This window comes from Vicugna pacos, chromosome 17 (assembly GCF_048564905.1).
Source record: "Vicugna pacos chromosome 17, VicPac4, whole genome shotgun sequence".
NCBI lineage: Eukaryota > Metazoa > Chordata > Mammalia > Artiodactyla > Camelidae > Vicugna > Vicugna pacos.
Window position 1 is genome coordinate 1,176,809 of NC_133003.1, and position 22,923 is coordinate 1,199,731.

General features: G+C 55.0%; 2 protein-coding genes and 1 pseudogene across 2 annotated transcripts; 2 read left to right on the forward strand and 1 right to left on the reverse strand.

Annotated features, from left to right (window-relative positions):
* The window catches only part of LOC102526683 (E3 ubiquitin-protein ligase HERC2-like), a 224,239-nt pseudogene that overhangs the window by 45,861 nt on the left and 155,455 nt on the right, over positions 1–22,923 (reverse strand).
* Positions 954–2,774, forward strand: LOC140686536 (uncharacterized). The gene is made up of 3 exons (XM_072940778.1): positions 954–1,214; positions 1,636–1,912; positions 2,223–2,774. Exons 1-3 carry the CDS (start codon positions 1,080–1,082, stop codon positions 2,750–2,752), a joined length of 942 nt encoding a protein of 313 aa, XP_072796879.1. The 5' UTR covers positions 954–1,079; the 3' UTR covers positions 2,753–2,774.
* LOC140686636 (uncharacterized) lies at positions 8,515–18,987 on the forward strand. The gene is made up of 4 exons (XM_072940839.1): positions 8,515–8,910; positions 9,332–9,608; positions 9,919–10,279; positions 18,840–18,987. Exons 1-4 carry the CDS (start codon positions 8,776–8,778, stop codon positions 18,985–18,987), a joined length of 921 nt encoding a protein of 306 aa, XP_072796940.1. The 5' UTR covers positions 8,515–8,775.

A 22,923-nucleotide genomic window follows, 5' to 3' on the forward strand; every position in this document is an offset into this window, starting at 1 on the left:
AGTGACCTGCTCTGGGTTCTAACAATACACACACATAAATACACACATATACACATAATTATAGACACACATATACAGGAAAGAGATAGGCAGACTGAAACACAGAGAGAAAAAGAGAGGGAAGAAAGACAGGCACTGAAAGACACAGACAGAGAGAGAATGAACACTGGAGATGGGAATGAGTGGAAGTCACGCAGACTTTCACAAGTCAGTCTACATGTCAAAACCTGGTCCCACTATCCACAATCCTGCAGAGGAGTGTGCGGGAATCACACAAGGATGTGTAATCAGAAGGTAAAAAAGGAGGGAGCCACTATGAGGCAGCACACCCTAGAGGCGGAGATGGGACACTGCGCCTGAATCTCACATGAAAGAATGACGAAGGAGGTGGTATGCCGGAATGGATGATGTCAGAGTTGTGTTTAATTTCAACCTGCCTACAGGGAGATGGGAAGCAGGCGGCAAGGGGAGTGACTTTCCCCAGAGCCCAGGGCAGACCACGGCCTGTGTGGGGTACGCCTTGAGCTCCACCAGCCGTCTGTGGGGCCGTCCCTTTGCTGAGTCTCTGCACGAGCTCCCTGTGATGCCAGCCCGCGGGGCTGACAGGTGCTGTAGGACTATAAGGGTCTGGAGACACGATGGCTTTCCCAGAAAGCAGGGGTCAAGATGGTGCCCACTGTGCCGACGGGGGAATTGGAGAGACCCTGAAAGGCAGGCGGCTTGTCCAGGGTGACAGCACTGCTGACGAGGGGGGGCCGGGTCCGAACCCAGCCGCGTCCTCAGAGCTGGCGCCCTGGCTGCATCCAGGCCTCCGCAGGGTCCTGGGGAGGGGGGCTGAGTTGGTGTCACTGTGTGCGGACATGGCATGGGCTGGGAGGTGAGCAGTCAGCAGCCCAGAGAGGCCCTTGGGGAGCTTTGTGTAAGGAGGAACCTTGGGGAAGGGGACCCCAGGAAGTGACCTCACTTCCCTGGCAGCAGAACCCAACAGAACTTAGAACTGAGGTCACCGGGCACCCACTCGGTCGAGAAGCCCCTACTCAGCTCACTCGGTTGGTGAACTCAGCTCCACCCAGTCACACATGTTCTGCTGCGTCCCAACACCCCGAGGCCGCAGCCCCCGGAAGGCCCGCAGCGAGGGGCTGGGCCAGCGGTGCCGGCGCTGGGTCAGCTCTCACCCCAGGCGCCTCTGGCCTTTTGGCCACAGGGACCCAAAGGTAACCCAGGGAGGCCCGGGGCAGGCCCGCCCAGGCCGGGCCACCACTCAGACCACACCCGGGTATAGCCCCACATCCCCTTCCTTGCTGGTGGAGGTGGGCAGTCATGGTGGGGTGGGGGGGGGCCTGCCTCAAGCACGAGCAGCTCAGAGGCCTGGGGGGGGGCCGGTCGCGTCCCCAGCCCGGGTCCCAGCTGGCGGGCTGAGCTGTGGCGAGCCGGGCAGGGCCCTGTCGCCCGGGTCGAAGCCCATGCCCTCTGGCTGTGTCTCTTCCCTCCCGGGTGGCCGTCTGAGCTGACCAAGGTCCCAGTCTGATCTGGCAGCAGAGGGTCGAGCGGGCAGAAGCAGGCGTGGTCCTGGCCGGGCAGGGCTCTGAGACCTCCGGGCCGGGCCGGGCCGGCTGCCGGTCACTGTCATTGCAGAGCAGGACACTGCAGGAGCCGCTGGATGAGGACACCCGCGCCGCCTCCCCGACTGAGGGGCCGGTGCACGCTTCTCAGGGCCAGCACCAGCTCCGGGTGAGTCTGCACACGGAGGGGTCCCCGCCACCACGACGGCCTCCTCCCCAGAAACCGCCCAGGCGTCACGCCAGGGTCCCGCCCGCGGGTGACAGGCAGCTCAGCAGACCCGGCTCTGACCTGGAGCACCTCCCTGGGAGTCAGGTGGAGGACCAGGAGCCCACCGAGGCAGAGCCCAAAGGTGAGAAGGGCGGGGCTGGTGCATGTGCGTAGGTGAGGGAGGGCCCAGGGCTCGGCCACACAGGGAGGCGTCCCCAGAGGCTGCTGCTGGCACCAGAGCAAAGACTGGCCTCAGACCACCTGTCTAGAAGAGTTCAGTCACAAAACACATCCTGTGGGCACTTGCTGGGTGGGAGCTGTCCGGAAAGCTCTGGGAAGATGTCTGTCCTTGAAGAGGCCCACGGAAAGGGAGGCACGTGGGTCAAGTTTTCCTCTCTCCCAGCATGAGCGAGCACCTGCACGAGACTGAAAGCTCTCTCCACTTCCAACAGTCACAGATCCAGAGCAGGCGGGGGCAGGGGAAGCCGCCAGAGACCAACACCAGGACCATGAGGATCCAGCAGGGGACCCCGAGCTCCCTCCTGCTGCTCCTGCAGCTTCTGCAGCTCCAGCAGCTAACGCTGCTCCTGAAGATCCTGCAGCTCCTGCCCCTCCAGCAGCTCCTGCTGCTCCTGACGATCCCGCAGCTTCTGCTGCTCCTGAAGGTTCCGCTGCTCCTGCTGCTCCTGAAGGTCCCGCAGCTCCTGCTGCTTCCGAAGCTCCTGAAGATGCTGCACCTGCAGCTGGACCGCTGGGCCACGGAGAACCAGTTCAGGCATCACCAGCTCCTGGGGCTGAGCCCCCTACCCCTCTGCGCCCACCCGCACCTTCTTCTTCAAAATCCCACCACGAATCCCCTCCCGCACCCGACCTTGACTTCCATTCCCCTGAAGTGGTTTGTGTTTGGTTTTTCTTCACTTCCCTCTGTTTGTTCCATATCGGTTATGGCATCCTTTATTTTGCCTTTTTAAGTTTCTTTTAATAAAATGTAGACTTTGTCCCTCTGAAATTGTGCAATGCAGGAGCACTAGGTGCCTTCACGATGCCGTGCGACCATCGCTACCATGCAGGCTCACACTATTCCTTTCTTCAAAGTAAAACCCTGGATCCGGAGCACGCACTCCCCCCCACCCCCACCCCCAGCCCCCCAGCCCCTGGCAGCCCCGAGTCCTCTTCCCCTCTGGCTGTCTTTACCTCTCCTGGGTGTTCCCTGTCAATGAAGCCACAGGAAAGGTGGCTCTGCGGGCCTGCCCACGTGGCTTTAGCAGGGGCTGGTGATGTTTTGTTTTGCTTTCACTTGAAATAGCATTTTGATTATTTGAAAGGGAAATCCAGGTGGGCTAAAGAGGTCATGTGCACAATGAAGCCCTTTCGGTAACTCTGTGCATAACCTCGGGGGAGGCACTGCTCTTCCCCCTGTGACACCACAGCCAGAAGACAGAAGGGAGATGCTTAGCTCTTCCCTGGGGCAGAAACAAAACCAAGCAAATCAAGAAACCAGCAAAAGCCCAGAACTATAGCTGGAAAGGCAAACCACGTCCCGGAAGAAGCGTTCCTCAGAACCCAAGGTTGGAGAAAGGCTGCACATCCCCGGGGTCCAAAAACCTCTCGAAACCCACTGCTCTAAACAAACAGAACACACACGGGCAGTTCCAATGAGAGGCAGAGCAGGTGGCCAGTGTGTGTTAGACGTGCTCGACCTCTCGGGGGAGGACACAGGCGGACGGACACACTGTGGAGGGACAACACTGGTCACCATGACGCTGGCAGGACTTTAGCCTGGTGACAAAGTGAGGAGGCAGAGGCCCCAGCAGATCCCCCGGAGGGACGAGAGAACAGACACTCCTCTCCAGGGAAACAGTGTGCAGGACGCATCAAAGGGCCACAGGCGCAGCAGCCCTTCCCCGGCAGTGCCGATCCTTAGAGCTCACCCCACCAAAGTGCTCGCACAACTTGCAAAAAAGTTTTTTTTCTTTTTCAGTGACATGAAAACAATCAGTATGTCATCAAGGCATTTTCAGAAGTGACCTGACCCGGGCCCTAACAATATAAACACGTAAATACACAGGTACGCACGTAAATGTCTACGCACATACATCCAGGATAAGACACAGAGAGACTGAAACACAGAGAGGCAGAGGGAGTGAGAGAAACAGAGAGAGAGAGAGAGAGAGAGAGATAGGACAGGCGCAGAGAGACAGAGGGAGAAGGAACCCTGGAGCTGGGAACGAGTGAAGTCACGCCCATTTTCACACGTCACTCTGCACGTCAGAACCCGGTCCCAATGTCCATCCACCCCGCAGGGGAGGGTGTGTGGAGGGGGGGTCACATAAAGACACGTGACCAGAAGGCATAAAAGCAGAGAGCACTGTGGGGCAGCCCACCCCAGAGGCCGAGATGAGACACTGGGCCTGAATCTAAACATGACACAATGACCCAGGAGGTGGTATGCCAGCGAGAACGAAGTGACAGTCATATTCAATTTCTCCCCACCCCCACCCCACGCCCCGACAGGGAGCTGGGAAGCAGGCGGCAAGGGGAGTGACTTTCTCCGGACCCCAGGGCAGACCCCAGCCTGCGTGGGGTGTGCTCTGCGCTCCGCCAGCCCTCTGTGGGGCCCTCCCTTTGCTGAGTCTGTGCACGAGCTCCCTGTGATGCCAGCCCGCGGGGCTGACAGGTGCGGTAGGTGTTTGTGGCTCTGGAGACACGATGGCTTCCCCAGGAAGGAGGGGCCAGGATGATCCCCACTGTGCCGACGGGGGACTGGGGAGAGAGACCCTGAGAGGCAGGCGGCTTGTCCAGGGTGACAGCACTGCTGACGAGGGGGGGCCGGGTCCGAACCCAGCCGCGTCCTCAGAGCTGGCGCCCTGGCTGCATCCAGGCCTCCGCAGGGTCCTGGGGAGGGGGGCTGAGTTGGTGTCACTGTGTGCGGACATGGCATGGGCTGGGAGGTGAGCAGTCAGCAGCCCAGAGAGGCCCTTGGGGAGCTTTGTGTAAGGAGGAAGCTTGGGGAAGGGGACCCCAGGAAGTGACCTCACTTCCCTGGCAGCAGAACCCAACAGAACTTAGAACTGAGGTCACCGGGCACCCACTCGGTCGAGAAGCCCCTACTCAGCTCACTCGGTTGGTGAACTCAGCTCCACCCAGTCACACATGTTCTGCTGCGTCCCAACACCCCGAGGCCGCGGCCCCCGGAAGGCCCGCAGCGAGGGGCTGGGCCAGCGGTGCCGGCGCTGGGTCAGCTCTCACCCCAGGCGCCTCTGGCCTTTTGGCCACAGGGACCCAAAGGTGACCCAGGGAGGCCCGGGGCAGGCCCGCCCAGGCCGGGCCACCACTCAGACCACACCCGGGTATAGCCCCACATCCCCTTCCTTGCTGGTGGAGGTGGGCAGTCATGGTGGGGTGGGGGGGGGCCCTGCCTCAAGCACGAGCAGCTCAGAGGCCTGGGGGGGGGGCCGGTCGCGTCCCCAGCCCGGGTCCCAGCTGGCGGGCTGAGCTGTGGCGAGCCGGGCAGGGCCCTGTCGCCCGGGTCGAAGCCCATGCCCTCTGGCTGTGTCTCTTCCCTCCCGGGTGGCCGTCTGAGCTGACCAAGGTCCCAGTCTGATCTGGCAGCAGAGGGTCGAGCGGGCAGAAGCAGGCGTGGTCCTGGCCGGGCAGGGCTCTGAGACCTCCGGGCCGGGCCGGGCCGGCTGCCGGTCACTGTCATTGCAGAGCAGGACACTGCAGGAGCCGCTGGATGAGGACACCCGCGCCGCCTCCCCGACTGAGGGGCCGGTGCACGCTTCTCAGGGCCAGCACCAGCTCCGGGTGAGTCTGCACACGGAGGGGTCCCCGCCACCACGACGGCCTCCTCCCCAGAAACCGCCCAGGCGTCACGCCAGGGTCCCGCCCGCGGGTGACAGGCAGCTCAGCAGACCCGGCTCTGACCTGGAGCACCTCCCTGGGAGTCAGGTGGAGGACCAGGAGCCCACCGAGGCAGAGCCCAAAGGTGAGAAGGGCGGGGCTGGTGCATGTGCGTAGGTGAGGGAGGGCCCAGGGCTCGGCCACACAGGGAGGCGTCCCCAGAGGCTGCTGCTGGCACCAGAGCAAAGACTGGCCTCAGACCACCTGTCTAGAAGAGTTCAGTCACAAAACACATCCTGTGGGCACTTGCTGGGTGGGAGCTGTCCGGAAAGCTCTGGGAAGATGTCTGTCCTTGAAGAGGCCCACGGAAAGGGAGGCACGTGGGTCAAGTTTTCCTCTCTCCCAGCATGAGCGAGCACCTGCACGAGACTGAAAGCTCTCTCCACTTCCAACAGTCACAGATCCAGAGCAGGCAGGGGCAGGGGAAGCCGCCAGAGACCAACACCAGGACCATGAGGATCCAGCAGGGGACCCCGAGCTCCCTCCTGCTGCTCCTGCAGCTTCTGCAGCTCCAGCAGCTAACACTGCTCCTGAAGATCCTGCAGCTCCTGCCCCTCCAGCAGCTCCTGCTGCTCCTGACGATCCCGCAGCTTCTGCTGCTCCTGAAGGTTCCGCTGCTCCTGCTGCTCCTGAAGGTCCCGCAGCTCCTGCTGCTTCCGAAGCTCCTGAAGATGCTGCACCTGCAGCTGGACCGCTGGGCCACGGAGAACCAGTTCAGGCGTCACCAGCTCCTGGGGCTGAGCCCCCTACCCCTCTGTGCCCACCCACACCTTCTTCTTCAAAATCCCACCACGAATCCCCTCCCGCACCCGACCTTGACTTCCATTCCCCTGAAGTGGTTTGTGTTTGGTTTTTCTTCACTTCCCTCTGTTTGTTCCATATCGGTTATGGCATCCTTTATTTTGCCTTTTTAAGTTTCTTTTAATAAAATGTAGACTTTGTCCCTCTGAAATTGTGCAATGCAGGAGCACTAGGTGCCTTCACGATGCCGTGCGACCATCGCTACCATGCAGGCTCACACTATTCCTTTCTTCAAAGTAAAACCCTGGATCCGGAGCACGCACTCCCCCCCACCCCCACCCCCACCCCCAGCCCCCCAGCCCCTGGCAGCCCCGAGTCCTCTTCCCCTCTGGCTGTCTTTACCTCTCCTGGGTGTTCCCTGTCAATGAAGCCACAGGAAAGGTGGCTCTGCGGGCCTGCCCACGTGGCTTTAGCGGGGGCTGGTGATGTTTTGTTTTGCTTTCACTTGAAATAGCATTTTGATTATTTGAAAGGGAAATCCAGGTGGGCTAAAGAGGTCATGTGCACAATGAAGCCCTTTCGGTAACTCTGTGCATAACCTCGGGGGAGGCACTGCTCTTCCCCCTGTGACACCACAGCCAGAAGACAGAAGGGAGATGCTTAGCTCTTCCCTGGGGCAGAAACAAAACCAAGCAAATCAAGAAACCAGCAAAAGCCCAGAACTATAGCCGGAAAGGCAAACCACGTCCCGGAAGAAGCGTTCCTCAGAACCCAAGGTTGGAGAAAGGCTGCACATCCCCGGGGTCCAAAAACCTCTCGAAACCCACTGCTCTAAACAAACAGAACACACACGGGCAGTTCCAATGAGAGGCAGAGCAGGTGGCCAGTGTGTGTTAGACGTGCTCGACCTCTCGGGGGAGGACACAGGCGGACGGACACACTGTGGAGGGACAACACTGGTCACCATGACGCTGGCAGGACTTTAGCCTGGTGACAAAGTGAGGAGGCAGAGGCCCCAGCAGATCCCCCGGAGGGACGAGAGAACAGACACTCCTCTCCAGGGAAACAGTGTGCAGGACGCATCAAAGGGCCACAGGCGCAGCAGCCCTTCCCCGGCAGTGCCGATCCTTAGAGCTCACCCCACCAAAGTGCTCGCACAACTTGCAAAAAAGTTTTTTTTCTTTTTCAGTGACATGAAAACAATCAGTATGTCATCAAGGCATTTTCAGAAGTGACCTGACCCGGGCCCTAACAATATAAACACGTAAATACACAGGTACGCACGTAAATGTCTACGCACATACATCCAGGATAAGACACAGAGAGACTGAAACACAGAGAGGCAGAGGGAGTGAGAGAAACAGAGAGAGAGAGAGAGAGAGAGAGATAGGACAGGCGCAGAGAGACAGAGGGAGAAGGAACCCTGGAGCTGGGAACGAGTGAAGTCACGCCCATTTTCACACGTCACTCTGCACGTCAGAACCCGGTCCCAATGTCCATCCACCCCGCAGGGGAGGGTGTGTGGAGGGGGGGTCACATAAAGACACGTGACCAGAAGGCATAAAAGCAGAGAGCACTGTGGGGCAGCCCACCCCAGAGGCCGAGATGAGACACTGGGCCTGAATCTAAACATGACACAATGACCCAGGAGGTGGTATGCCAGCGAGAACGAAGTGACAGTCATATTCAATTTCTCCCCACCCCCACCCCACGCCCCGACAGGGAGCTGGGAAGCAGGCGGCAAGGGGAGTGACTTTCTCCGGACCCCAGGGCAGACCCCAGCCTGCGTGGGGTGTGCTCTGCGCTCCGCCAGCCCTCTGTGGGGCCCTCCCTTTGCTGAGTCTGTGCACGAGCTCCCTGTGATGCCAGCCCGCGGGGCTGACAGGTGCGGTAGGTGTTTGTGGCTCTGGAGACACGATGGCTTCCCCAGGAAGGAGGGGCCAGGATGATCCCCACTGTGCCGACGGGGGACTGGGGAGAGAGACCCTGAGAGGCAGGCGGCTTGTCCAGGGTGACAGCACTGCTGACGAGGGGGGGCCGGGTCCGAACCCAGCCGCGTCCTCAGAGCTGGCGCCCTGGCTGCATCCAGGCCTCCGCAGGGTCCTGGGGAGGGGGGCTGAGTTGGTGTCACTGTGTGCGGACATGGCATGGGCTGGGAGGTGAGCAGTCAGCAGCCCAGAGAGGCCCTTGGGGAGCTTTGTGTAAGGAGGAAGCTTGGGGAAGGGGACCCCAGGAAGTGACCTCACTTCCCTGGCAGCAGAACCCAACAGAACTTAGAACTGAGGTCACCGGGCACCCACTCGGTCGAGAAGCCCCTACTCAGCTCACTCGGTTGGTGAACTCAGCTCCACCCAGTCACACATGTTCTGCTGCGTCCCAACACCCCGAGGCCGCGGCCCCCGGAAGGCCCGCAGCGAGGGGCTGGGCCAGCGGTGCCGGCGCTGGGTCAGCTCTCACCCCAGGCGCCTCTGGCCTTTTGGCCACAGGGACCCAAAGGTAACCCAGGGAGGCCCGGGGCAGGCCCGCCCAGGCCGGGCCACCACTCAGACCACACCCGGGTATAGCCCCACATCCCCTTCCTTGCTGGTGGAGGTGGGCAGTCATGGTGGGGTGGGGGGGGCCCTGCCTCAAGCACGAGCAGCTCAGAGGCCTGGGGGGGGGCCGGTCGCGTCCCCAGCCCGGGTCCCAGCTGGCGGGCTGAGCTGTGGCGAGCCGGGCAGGGCCCTGTCGCCCGGGTCGAAGCCCATGCCCTCTGGCTGTGTCTCTTCCCTCCCGGGTGGCCGTCTGAGCTGACCAAGGTCCCAGTCTGATCTGGCAGCAGAGGGTCGAGCGGGCAGAAGCAGGCGTGGTCCTGGCCGGGCAGGGCTCTGAGACCTCCGGGCCGGGCCGGGCCGGCTGCCGGTCACTGTCATTGCAGAGCAGGACACTGCAGGAGCCGCTGGATGAGGACACCCGCGCCGCCTCCCCGACTGAGGGGCCGGTGCACGCTTCTCAGGGCCAGCACCAGCTCCGGGTGAGTCTGCACACGGAGGGGTCCCCGCCACCACGACGGCCTCCTCCCCAGAAACCGCCCAGGCGTCACGCCAGGGTCCCGCCCGCGGGTGACAGGCAGCTCAGCAGACCCGGCTCTGACCTGGAGCACCTCCCTGGGAGTCAGGTGGAGGACCAGGAGCCCACCGAGGCAGAGCCCAAAGGTGAGAAGGGCGGGGCTGGTGCATGTGCGTAGGTGAGGGAGGGCCCAGGGCTCGGCCACACAGGGAGGCGTCCCCAGAGGCTGCTGCTGGCACCAGAGCAAAGACTGGCCTCAGACCACCTGTCTAGAAGAGTTCAGTCACAAAACACATCCTGTGGGCACTTGCTGGGTGGGAGCTGTCCGGAAAGCTCTGGGAAGATGTCTGTCCTTGAAGAGGCCCACGGAAAGGGAGGCACGTGGGTCAAGTTTTCCTCTCTCCCAGCATGAGCGAGCACCTGCACGAGACTGAAAGCTCTCTCCACTTCCAACAGTCACAGATCCAGAGCAGGCGGGGGCAGGGGAAGCCGCCAGAGACCAACACCAGGACCATGAGGATCCAGCAGGGGACCCCGAGCTCCCTCCTGCTGCTCCTGCAGCTTCTGCAGCTCCAGCAGCTAACACTGCTCCTGAAGATCCTGCAGCTCCTGCCCCTCCAGCAGCTCCTGCTGCTCCTGACGATCCCGCAGCTTCTGCTGCTCCTGAAGGTTCCGCTGCTCCTGCTGCTCCTGAAGGTCCCGCAGCTCCTGCTGCTTCCGAAGCTCCTGAAGATGCTGCACCTGCAGCTGGACCGCTGGGCCACGGAGAACCAGTTCAGGCGTCACCAGCTCCTGGGGCTGAGCCCCCTACCCCTCTGTGCCCACCCACACCTTCTTCTTCAAAATCCCACCACGAATCCCCTCCCGCACCCGACCTTGACTTCCATTCCCCTGAAGTGGTTTGTGTTTGGTTTTTCTTCACTTCCCTCTGTTTGTTCCATATCGGTTATGGCATCCTTTATTTTGCCTTTTTAAGTTTCTTTTAATAAAATGTAGACTTTGTCCCTCTGAAATTGTGCAATGCAGGAGCACTAGGTGCCTTCACGATGCCGTGCGACCATCGCTACCATGCAGGCTCACACTATTCCTTTCTTCAAAGTAAAACCCTGGATCCGGAGCACGCACTCCCCCCCACCCCCACCCCCACCCCCAGCCCCCCAGCCCCTGGCAGCCCCGAGTCCTCTTCCCCTCTGGCTGTCTTTACCTCTCCTGGGTGTTCCCTGTCAATGAAGCCACAGGAAAGGTGGCTCTGCGGGCCTGCCCACGTGGCTTTAGCGGGGGCTGGTGATGTTTTGTTTTGCTTTCACTTGAAATAGCATTTTGATTATTTGAAAGGGAAATCCAGGTGGGCTAAAGAGGTCATGTGCACAATGAAGCCCTTTCGGTAACTCTGTGCATAACCTCGGGGGAGGCACTGCTCTTCCCCCTGTGACACCACAGCCAGAAGACAGAAGGGAGATGCTTAGCTCTTCCCTGGGGCAGAAACAAAACCAAGCAAATCAAGAAACCAGCAAAAGCCCAGAACTATAGCCGGAAAGGCAAACCACGTCCCGGAAGAAGCGTTCCTCAGAACCCAAGGTTGGAGAAAGGCTGCACATCCCCGGGGTCCAAAAACCTCTCGAAACCCACTGCTCTAAACAAACAGAACACACACGGGCAGTTCCAATGAGAGGCAGAGCAGGTGGCCAGTGTGTGTTAGACGTGCTCGACCTCTCGGGGGAGGACACAGGCGGACGGACACACTGTGGAGGGACAACACTGGTCACCATGACGCTGGCAGGACTTTAGCCTGGTGACAAAGTGAGGAGGCAGAGGCCCCAGCAGATCCCCCGGAGGGACGAGAGAACAGACACTCCTCTCCAGGGAAACAGTGTGCAGGACGCATCAAAGGGCCACAGGCGCAGCAGCCCTTCCCCGGCAGTGCCGATCCTTAGAGCTCACCCCACCAAAGTGCTCGCACAACTTGCAAAAAAGTTTTTTTTCTTTTTCAGTGACATGAAAACAATCAGTATGTCATCAAGGCATTTTCAGAAGTGACCTGACCCGGGCCCTAACAATATAAACACGTAAATACACAGGTACGCACGTAAATGTCTACGCACATACATCCAGGATAAGACACAGAGAGACTGAAACACAGAGAGGCAGAGGGAGTGAGAGAAACAGAGAGAGAGAGAGAGAGAGAGAGATAGGACAGGCGCAGAGAGACAGAGGGAGAAGGAACCCTGGAGCTGGGAACGAGTGAAGTCACGCCCATTTTCACACGTCACTCTGCACGTCAGAACCCGGTCCCAATGTCCATCCACCCCGCAGGGGAGGGTGTGTGGAGGGGGGGTCACATAAAGACACGTGACCAGAAGGCATAAAAGCAGAGAGCACTGTGGGGCAGCCCACCCCAGAGGCCGAGATGAGACACTGGGCCTGAATCTAAACATGACACAATGACCCAGGAGGTGGTATGCCAGCGAGAACGAAGTGACAGTCATATTCAATTTCTCCCCACCCCCACCCCACGCCCCGACAGGGAGCTGGGAAGCAGGCGGCAAGGGGAGTGACTTTCTCCGGACCCCAGGGCAGACCCCAGCCTGCGTGGGGTGTGCTCTGCGCTCCGCCAGCCCTCTGTGGGGCCCTCCCTTTGCTGAGTCTGTGCACGAGCTCCCTGTGATGCCAGCCCGCGGGGCTGACAGGTGCGGTAGGTGTTTGTGGCTCTGGAGACACGATGGCTTCCCCAGGAAGGAGGGGCCAGGATGATCCCCACTGTGCCGACGGGGGACTGGGGAGAGAGACCCTGAGAGGCAGGCGGCTTGTCCAGGGTGACAGCACTGCTGACGAGGGGGGGCCGGGTCCGAACCCAGCCGCGTCCTCAGAGCTGGCGCCCTGGCTGCATCCAGGCCTCCGCAGGGTCCTGGGGAGGGGGGCTGAGTTGGTGTCACTGTGTGCGGACATGGCATGGGCTGGGAGGTGAGCAGTCAGCAGCCCAGAGAGGCCCTTGGGGAGCTTTGTGTAAGGAGGAAGCTTGGGGAAGGGGACCCCAGGAAGTGACCTCACTTCCCTGGCAGCAGAACCCAACAGAACTTAGAACTGAGGTCACCGGGCACCCACTCGGTCGAGAAGCCCCTACTCAGCTCACTCGGTTGGTGAACTCAGCTCCACCCAGTCACACATGTTCTGCTGCGTCCCAACACCCCGAGGCCGCGGCCCCCGGAAGGCCCGCAGCGAGGGGCTGGGCCAGCGGTGCCGGCGCTGGGTCAGCTCTCACCCCAGGCGCCTCTGGCCTTTTGGCCACAGGGACCCAAAGGTGACCCAGGGAGGCCCGGGGCAGGCCCGCCCAGGCCGGGCCACCACTCAGACCACACCCGGGTATAGCCCCACATCCCCTTCCTTGCTGGTGGAGGTGGGCAGTCATGGTGGGGTGGGGGGGGGCCCTGCCTCAAGCACGAGCAGCTCAGAGGCCTGGGGGGGGGGGCCGGTCGCGTCCCCAGCCCGGGTCCCAGCTGGCGGGCTGAGCTGTGGCGAGCCGGGCAGGGCCCTGTCGCCCGGGTCGAAGCCCATGCCCTCTGGCTGTGTCTCTTCCCTCCCGGGTGGCCGTCTGAGCTGACCAAGGTCCCAGTCTGATCTGGCAGCAGAGGGTCGAGCGGGCAGAAGCAGGCGTGGTCCTGGCCGGGCAGGGCTCTGAGACCTCCGGGCCGGGCCGGGCCGGCTGCCGGTCACTGTCATTGCAGAGCAGGACACTGCAGGAGCCGCTGGATGAGGACACCCGCGCCGCCTCCCCGACTGAGGGGCCGGTGCACGCTTCTCAGGGCCAGCACCAGCTCCGGGTGAGTCTGCACACGGAGGGGTCCCCGCCACCACGACGGCCTCCTCCCCAGAAACCGCCCAGGCGTCACGCCAGGGTCCCGCCCGCAGGTGACAGGCAGCTCAGCAGACCCGGCTCTGACCTGGAGCAACTCCCTGGGAGTCAGGTGGAGGACCAGGAGCCCACCGAGGCGGAGCCCAAAGGTGAGAAGGGCGGGGCTGGTGCATGTGCGTAGGTGAGGGAGGGCCCAGGGCTCGGCCACACAGGGAGGCGTCCCCAGAGGCTGCTGCTGGCACCAGAGCAAAGACTGGCCTCAGACCACCTGTCTAGAAGAGTTCAGTCACAAAACACATCCTGTGGGCACTTGCTGGGTGGGAGCTGTCCGGAAAGCTCTGGGAAGATGTCTGTCCTTGAAGAGGCCCACGGAAAGGGAGGCACGTGGGTCAAGTTTTCCTCTCTCCCAGCATGAGCGAGCACCTGCACGAGACTGAAAGCTCTCTCCACTTCCAACAGTCACAGATCCAGAGCAGGCGGGGGCAGGGGAAGCCGCCAGAGACCAACACCAGGACCATGAGGATCCAGCAGGGGACCCCGAGCTCCCTCCTGCTGCTCCTGCAGCTTCTGCAGCTCCAGCAGCTAACGCTGCTCCTGAAGATCCTGCAGCTCCTGCCCCTCCAGCAGCTCCTGCTGCTCCTGACGATCCCGCAGCTTCTGCTGCTCCTGAAGGTTCCGCTGCTCCTGCTGCTCCTGAAGGTCCCGCAGCTCCTGCTGCTTCCGAAGCTCCTGAAGATGCTGCACCTGCAGCTGGACCGCTGGGCCACGGAGAACCAGTTCAGGCATCACCAGCTCCTGGGGCTGAGCCCCCTACCCCTCTGCGCCCACCCGCACCTTCTTCTTCAAAATCCCACCACGAATCCCCTCCCGCACCCGACCTTGACTTCCATTCCCCTGAAGTGGTTTGTGTTTGGTTTTTCTTCACTTCCCTCTGTTTGTTCCATATCGGTTATGGCATCCTTTATTTTGCCTTTTTAAGTTTCTTTTAATAAAATGTAGACTTTGTCCCTCTGAAATTGTGCAATGCAGGAGCACTAGGTGCCTTCACGATGCCGTGCGACCATCGCTACCATGCAGGCTCACACTATTCCTTTCTTCAAAGTAAAACCCTGGATCCGGAGCACGCACTCCCCCCCACCCCCACCCCCACCCCCAGCCCCCCAGCCCCTGGCAGCCCCGAGTCCTCTTCCCCTCTGGCTGTCTTTACCTCTCCTGGGTGTTCCCTGTCAATGAAGCCACAGGAAAGGTGGCTCTGCGGGCCTGCCCACGTGGCTTTAGCGGGGGCTGGTGATGTTTTGTTTTGCTTTCACTTGAAATAGCATTTTGATTATTTGAAAGGGAAATCCAGGTGGGCTAAAGAGGTCATGTGCACAATGAAGCCCTTTCGGTAACTCTGTGCATAACCTCGGGGGAGGCACTGCTCTTCCCCCTGTGACACCACAGCCAGAAGACAGAAGGGAGATGCTTAGCTCTTCCCTGGGGCAGAAACAAAACCAAGCAAATCAAGAAACCAGCAAAAGCCCAGAACTATAGCCGGAAAGGCAAACCACGTCCCGGAAGAAGCGTTCCTCAGAACCCAAGGTTGGAGAAAGGCTGCACATCCCCGGGGTCCAAAAACCTCTCGAAACCCACTGCTCTAAACAAACAGAACACACACGGGCAGTTCCAATGAGAGGCAGAGCAGGTGGCCAGTGTGTGTTAGACGTGCTCGACCTCTCGGGGGAGGACACAGGCGGACGGACACACTGTGGAGGGACAACACTGGTCACCATGACGCTGGCAGGACTTTAGCCTGGTGACAAAGTGAGGAGGCAGAGGCCCCAGCAGATCCCCCGGAGGGACGAGAGAACAGACACTCCTCTCCAGGGAAACAGTGTGCAGGACGCATCAAAGGGCCACAGGCGCAGCAGCCCTTCCCCGGCAGTGCCGATCCTTAGAGCTCACCCCACCAAAGTGCTCGCACAACTTGCAAAAAAGTTTTTTTCTTTTTCAGTGACATGAAAACAATCAGTATGTCATCAAGGCATTTTCAGAAGTGACCTGCCCCGGGCCCTAACAATATAAACACGTAAATACACAGGTACGCACGTAAATGTCTACGCACATACATCCAGGGTAAGACACAGAGAGACTGAAACACAGAGAGGCAGAGGGAGTGAGAGAAACAGAGAGAGAGAGAGAGAGATAGGACAGGCGCAGAGAGACAGAGGGAGAAGGAACCCTGGAGCTGGGAACGAGTGAAGTCACGCCCATTTTCACACGTCACTCTGCACGTCAGAACCCGGTCCCAATGTCCATCCATCCTGCAGCGGAGTGTGTGGGGGTCACACAAGGACACGTGACCAGAAGGCATAAAAGCAGAGAGCACTGTGGGGCAGCCCACCCCAGAGGCCGAGATGAGACCAGTGGAAGCACGGTGTGGCTTTCAAACTAGCAAGGTTATGCAAAACTTTTTCCAGTCTGGCACAAAACATGACAGCTCAGGGGTCACGAGTGTACAGCTCAGTGGTAGAGTGAATGCTTACCATGCACGAGGTCCTGGGTTCACGTCCCAGAATCTCCATTAATAAATACAGAAATAAATGCAATTACCACTTTGCTCACCAGGGGGAAAAAATTACTACTTCATTAATTTTAATAGGCCCATTTATGTGATTTAAGGCTTGTGTACCAGAAATTAGACAGAAATTGACTTTTTGTCTCCTACTATACTTTAATTTAAAAAAAAATTTATTCATAAGCCCTTTAAAGTGGCACATTTTCTAGGCCCCCACTTAGGTAGTTTACATTTGTGTACCTCTATCCCTCACACTCAGAGGTATAAAGTTCCAATATATCTAAATTTTAAGTGACACACTTGAGAGGATATGTTCCATTCAAGGAGCTATAAGGAGGAACATGTAGGTACCCACTGGGGATTTTGGTATGTTTTTAGCACCTGCTGCTTAAAAGGCTGCAAACTGAACTTTTATACAGTTTCAAAATGAAGACTGAGCTATTATGAGTAGTTTTTCCCCATGAAGCAGGCACACCCTGCGTCAGAAAGCCCAGCGTTCTTGTAATATGTGTGCAAGAGTGTGAGGGGTGTGTGTTCTATTTCAGAACCGCTCTTCCTTGAATTAAGAGCAAGCACTGTCTGAAGTAAACAAGGAACATGGGTGTGCACGTTGCTTCTAAGACACTCACAGGACTCGGTGTGGGTGGTCACCAGACCCTGTCAGCTGGGACTAGTGGTGACACGGACCCAGAGAGCAAGGCCCAGCTGGTGGGGGAGGGCTTTCTCATCACACTCACTGTCGTCCAGACTCTGCTGTGATGCTTCTGATTTTAGATGGAGAGAGTCCAAGCTCCTCCTCCTGGGTGTGCGAGTCTGCAGTTACAGCCAGCTCTGCCTGGGTCACACACTGGCCATTGTGAAGGAAGTGAGGCCTGAATGGAATTTTTCAACTTAATGTTTTCTGTTATTTCCCCAATATGTATTTGTCATAATAATATATATCTTTTTTATTTAATCTACGGAAGGATTATCTTCAGAATATAGAAGGCGGTATTTTTACAGACAGTCTCCATGACAAATGGCTTAGCGTCTTTGATGAAGGGAATGCGGAGGGAGAAATAACTGCAACCCAGAGGTAATGACGGTCACACCCCGAAAATACAACCAACATCCTCTTAGGAAAATATCAGCTTATACTTTACAGCTTTGTCTACTAAAGTAATGACCAGTGTCAAAGGGCTGCATCTGCTACCCACAGAAGCCACTTGAAAAACAGATGCAGGCACTCCTGCTGTTACTGAATTCTTGTTTTTATCCTGATCTTATTAATATGGACTCCATGACCAGTTAACACCTGCTGAAGACACGGAACTGCTGCAGATGAAATCCACTGGTCAAAACAGAGATGCTAGAGAACCAATCTGCCACTGTTACGATCTTAATTTTTCAAACACTTAATCAACTACAGAAGTTAGTATCTCGTCCAGAAACTGAAATCAATGAAACATTTTTGTGTGCATTCATGCTTAGAACTCTGAGAGAGAGGACTGGGGGCATGGTTTATTTACCATGACGTACTCTGTTCTCTGTTTCTTTATTTCCACTTCCTAAGCAAAATGACATGCTTTGTTTAAAAGTGCATTTTTCTGCCCGTAGGCTTTTGGGCCAGCTGCCAAGAGCCAATGGTGACCTCTTGAGACACCTTTTTGGAGTGCTCCACAACATTGAGCAACACTCCACATTCAACCAGATGACGGCGTATAACTTAGCATGCTGTATAGCCCCAAGCCTTCTCGGTCCACCTAATGCCACCAGCTCACAATTACAAGAGGACTTCACAAAGAAGGTAATGAGACCTCTCATTTTCATGCCTTGTGGGGCACGGTCCCCACTTTGAACCTGAAACCTGAGGTACTAACCGTGATGTACCAGGTTTTTCAAGTGTACATTTTAAACACGCTTCCCTGGAGGGGCAGAGTCACTGACCTGGTGGGATGAGGGGAGGTGGTGGGTTGTTAAGTGGGAAACAGAGCAGTGGAGGCATTTCTGCTTTCCCACCCAGGACACTCAACCACAGAGAGATAAGAGTAGGATGATGAGACAGAACAGAACCTGAGCTTTGGGGTCTGGCAGCCAAGGTTCAACTCTCAGCCTAATCACTGAGGGAGTGTGAACTACGTCGAAGGTCGCATGGTTTCATCATCACATAATGACGACACCACCCAGCTCCTCTGCTCACTGCTAAGACATCTCAGTGGCTTGGGCAACATGAGCACCCACAGCTCACACACTGGCCTTCCTCTGCCAGCTGTGGTCCCTCACAAGGGCACTCGGCTCCTATGTCGCCCCCACTGCAGGGTGAGGGGGCTAGTAAAAGATTCCAGAACATCCGAACAGAGCCACAACAGGCCTAATCAGATCACAACCCTGCCCCAATCTCAACCCGACAGCCAGCATGAGACGAGGCAGTGCAGTCAGACAGACACGCCTCCTCTCCACTGCTTCCTTCCTTCACGAGAAAAATCACAGAAATCTCTGCTTCTCAACTCTCACATATTTCCTCACTTTAGAAGTAAATTTCTGAAGTTCTTGTCTATTGGATGCTTTATTAATTTTCATAAGATGTTATATGTCAATTTATCTCAATAAAACTGGAGAAAATCAAACAATAACAAATGAAACTTAGTAAGACAATATACAGATTCACCTCAAGCATCCTTCGTGGGTCACTTGAAAATTGTCCTAGTTTTAAAGTTGTAACCGTCATTACAAAAATGTTAGCTATTGAACGAGGAGACAAATTATAATTTTAACCCACTGATTAAAAGAGTTTTAAAATCTGTACCCAAAGTACTCTTGAAAGTTATCACTATTTCTTACAGAAAACGGATTTGTAGACTCATTTTTTAATCAACTCTGAATTTTTCTCAGAATTCTCTTACAGTTTTTGGATGCAAGAGTTAGATATGAAATGATTTGTAACTATGCCATATGGAAAAGAACACCCCGTTTTGCCCTTATGTGTTTCAGATTTCGCTGGTACAGTTTCTCCTCGAAAAGTGCCTCCAGCTTTGGGGAGAAGACGTCCCTTCCCTCTGGGGAGAGCGCGCAGTCATTCTTGACGAAGGTGACATCACTAGTGACAGGGAAGAGGCTGCAGGATGTGGGAACCATGTAACTGGCTTTGGTGAGAAAGGCAGCAAGGCTGACAGGGCTCATGGGAGATGCTCAGACAGTGCAGTTCTGGAGCCCAGATCACATCCCAAGAGCAATGATTTCCACCTGCTCCAGGTCAGGGTGGGTTTCATACCATCGTGAGACCAAAGAAAGGATGAGGCAGGTCTGGCTTCAGGAAGATGCTAGTACAGCATTAGGAGATATCAGGGTATAATACAGTGTTTGGAAATTTTTCCAAACAAAACTTTAAATGGGACTCATATATATCAGATGTGCTCAGGCTGAAACTAGAGGGGCCCAGAGCACTGCCTTGTTTGTTTCCCATCCCCTGTTTTCCTGCTTAATAGTACCTAAGGTACCACAGTTTTTCAGTGCCTTTGAAACAGGTTGAAAAGAACCTGCATCAATGAGGAAAAACAGGACTTGGTTTGATGTGAAACCACCTTTCCATTCTGTCAGCTCCTGGGCCCCTGTTCACCAGCTGTGTTAACTCTGGCCAGTTATTTTAGCTCACTTTCAGTTCCCTCATCTCTAAAATGGGAATAAAGACAACATCTAAATTTTAGGATTACTGTCAAAATTAATCATGGATGTAAACTAAATATGTAAAAAACCAATTGCTGGAGCCAGCAGAAGCTCCTCCGAGAACTCTGAGCTAGGACTGTCTGAGCCTAGGTCAACAGCTAATTGGCAGCAGTGCATTTCATAAGGATGAGATTAGATTCAGAACCTGGGGACACGGGTCATGAGACTCTTTGAATTTGGGGGGGCAGGTAATTAGGTTTGTTTGTTTGTATGTTTGTTTGTTTTTCATGTTAATGGAGGTACTTGGGCTTGAACCCAGGACCTCATGCGCAGTAAGCACGCACTGAACCACTGAGCTATAAGCCTCTCCCAATCACTTTGCAGTTATGACATTTTTTTGGTTTTAAGACATTTATCTCACTGCTTTCAGGAAATCTTTAGGAAAATCTACTTAATCAGGAATTTAGTTGAGTCTAGTACCTGAGAATGTGCTTTACTAAGATAACTGTTTTTGAATTCATCAGTGATAACAGGACAACCCCGTGAATCAATGAGAATGACAGTGGCAGTCATTCTCAAAAATCCACAAGGACAGTACGAGGCCAAGGGCCCATCTACCACAGGTCTGCGTACATGCCTGTCCACGATTTTGGAAGTCCCCGAAGAACAGAAATGGCCCTAATCACATTTCACCCTTCCTCTCTTCTATCTTTATTCCACACATATTGTTTCACTTTTCTTCCTCCTCTACTCTGCATGTTTACCATGATTTATTAAGAATGCGTTAGAGAACTACTTTATTTGCTTATGGCCCATGTTAACCCCTTGGTGGAGGCGCATCGGGGCAGTCTGCGGTCTCAACTAAGGTCACTTCTGCACCTGCAGCCAGCGGGCGGCGCAGCTGGGGCTGACTCACGTGTCTGTTGCTTGGCGCTGGCTCTAGATGGAGCCCCATCTCTTCAGCAAGCGAGCCTGGCCTTCTTCATAAGGTGGAGAAAGAGTTCCCAACAGCAAGATGCTTTTCGTGAGTCCATGTAGGGGAGGGCTGCACAAAGGACCACAAAGACAATGAGTTACTCATCACTTCCTGAGGGCTATGACTGTCATCAACCACACATGATACTCAAAACTTGAGACAGCATTCCTACCACACACCTACTCTTCTTCATGAGTTGTTAACCCTCTGTTCTTTAGATGAGCATTTTCCATAGGATATTAAGAAGTTTGGTAGGGAGTATCTTTGAAATAATCATTGATTTTTCACCCCCACATATTTCTTGCCTCTATCTTTCTCCCTGTCTTAAGCTGTCTTAAGAGACACATCATTTCCTCAGAGAACAGAAGCTACAGAAGAATATGAGGAATAACAGAGCTGTTTGTTGCCTATGAGTTTTAAACATTCAGTTTTGTAGGAAACAAAACCAATCCATGGCATAAAGATTTAGGTGGAAATTTCATGGGGAAAGCCCAAAACAACGAGATGTATAGGACATGTGCACCATTTCCTGCATAGAAAACAAGAGGAATCAGGAAGCCCTCACAGAACTGCTAAATCGCATCTCTAAGACCGAGCCTGGTAGAGTCACACAGAACTTCTTGCACCTCAGCATGGAACAGATCAGTGAAATGATTCCATCAATCTGAGTATAGTAGGGAAGGAATAAAGTCACTGGATTTGTTGAGATAGGTCTCAGCAACAGCTGTGCAGGCCAGCTCCCCAGGACCAGACAGCAACTAGGACAGCTCAGCAGGTGCCCAGTGTACGCAGATGACACAGAGGGCCAGGGAAGCGCCATTCCACCACCATCGAACTCCTTGGCAGTAGAAGACTGCAAAACACAGGCACACTCATGGGGAAAATGGAGAGACCTTGCATTGCTACCAATTTGGGAACAAAGAATTAAGCTGTAAATCACGTAAGTTATTTAAAATTATAGACCAGTACCCATCTTACATATATCAGTTTGTAGACAGACTGGCCCAAGTATATGGAATTCATGATCCATGCCTTATTTTCCTAGAAAGGGTTCCATGGTCAAATAGGTTTGAGAAATGCTATTTTCCTTTTGGACATCAAAATGCCTATTAATATACTAATGTCTTAAAGAACCACAGTAAAGAAACCCAGTACTTTCCCCGTTGATTTGACCTGGGAGATTCTTTTGAAGAAACTCTGTTGATGAATGGTCCTGGGAACACATAGTAGTAAACACTGCTCTCAATTTATCTTAAGTCATAGATTTTACTCTTTCACTCACCTGCTCAAAAACCTTCAGTGAGTTTCCATGGATCTTCAGGTTTTTTTTTTTTTTCAGGAAAATTTCTTTTTTAAGAGCCTCCACAATGAAACCTGCCCTAGTCATCAGTTTTCACTATTTCCCTGTGTAGCTCCTTTCCTTGAGCTAGGTCAAACGCTTCACTTTCCTGAACAAGACACACTCATGTTTCTAAGTACAATTCTCAACTCCCCGTGGTCTCTACAGACCCACAAACTAGGTGGCCATTTGGGTTCTACTCTCCCAGAAATGTCACAAAGCTGCCCCTGACCGTTCCAGCTCAAATTAGCTGTTCTTTGATAATGCACGAGCAGTTCGCTCTGTTAGAAGCTGGTTCCTACGGTGCTTTGCACCATCAGGAGTTACGCTAGTATGCTCATACACCATTCAACAAATTCAAATTCCTGTGGTAAATGATTGTATTTGTTAGTTTTATGTTAGTTTCAGTGGCTGGCTAAATGCCTACCCCTAAAAATGGATGAATATGTGCACTTTTCTGAGTGTAGGAACTTTACATACATCGGTAACGACTGCAAAGTTCAAAGCTAAAGAGGTAGAACACAGCACACATGGAATTTCACCGGGGGGCAGTAAGACATCAGTTTCACTAAATAAGTTTGTTAGAGAGCACATCACAGTATTTACTATTCACAAGTCCTGGAATACACTGTTTTTATTCATCATGGAAAAAAATGAGATATTGGTGTGATATACTTGGGAAGAATTGCATGCGTGTGTGAAATTTCTTTTAAACAGCAACAATTCCATAATCGAAGGGACAAAAAACATGGCTGGACAATGCACCTGTCAGTTGTTGAGCCAAGACATGCAAAAGTCCCTCAAATTTGAGAAGGAGATAGAACAGTAGATAAAGAAAAGCTGAAATTCCCCTAATTTGTCCAATGCAACGCATACAGGACATTCTCGCCATGGGAAAATGGTTAAGAAATGTTCGTTTTACCCTCAGGGTACTCAAACACATCATTGAGAAAGTCAATTTACTACTTTTTAGAAAAGACGGTTGGAACTGATAAACTGTAAAAGGACCAAATTGTCTAACCTAGAATGAACACAAGGCAGTTAGACTTTCTGTTATCTGTCTTTATCATTGCTGGTAAGATCTGTGTAATCTTCAA

Excerpts from the sequence above, each read along its gene's own strand:
- LOC140686636 (XM_072940839.1), top strand. The coding sequence starts at position 8,776 with ATGTTCTGCTGCGTCCCAACACCCCGAGGCCGCGGCCCCCGGAAGGCC. Across the intron at positions 8,911-9,331 it reads TTGGCCACAGGGACCCAAAG|AGCAGGACACTGCAGGAGCC; the intron begins GTAACCCAGGGA and ends CTGTCATTGCAG. Across the intron at positions 9,609-9,918 it reads CACCGAGGCAGAGCCCAAAG|TCACAGATCCAGAGCAGGCG; the intron begins GTGAGAAGGGCG and ends CACTTCCAACAG.
- LOC140686536 (XM_072940778.1), top strand. The coding sequence starts at position 1,080 with ATGTTCTGCTGCGTCCCAACACCCCGAGGCCGCAGCCCCCGGAAGGCC. Across the intron at positions 1,215-1,635 it reads TTGGCCACAGGGACCCAAAG|AGCAGGACACTGCAGGAGCC; the intron begins GTAACCCAGGGA and ends CTGTCATTGCAG. Across the intron at positions 1,913-2,222 it reads CACCGAGGCAGAGCCCAAAG|TCACAGATCCAGAGCAGGCG; the intron begins GTGAGAAGGGCG and ends CACTTCCAACAG.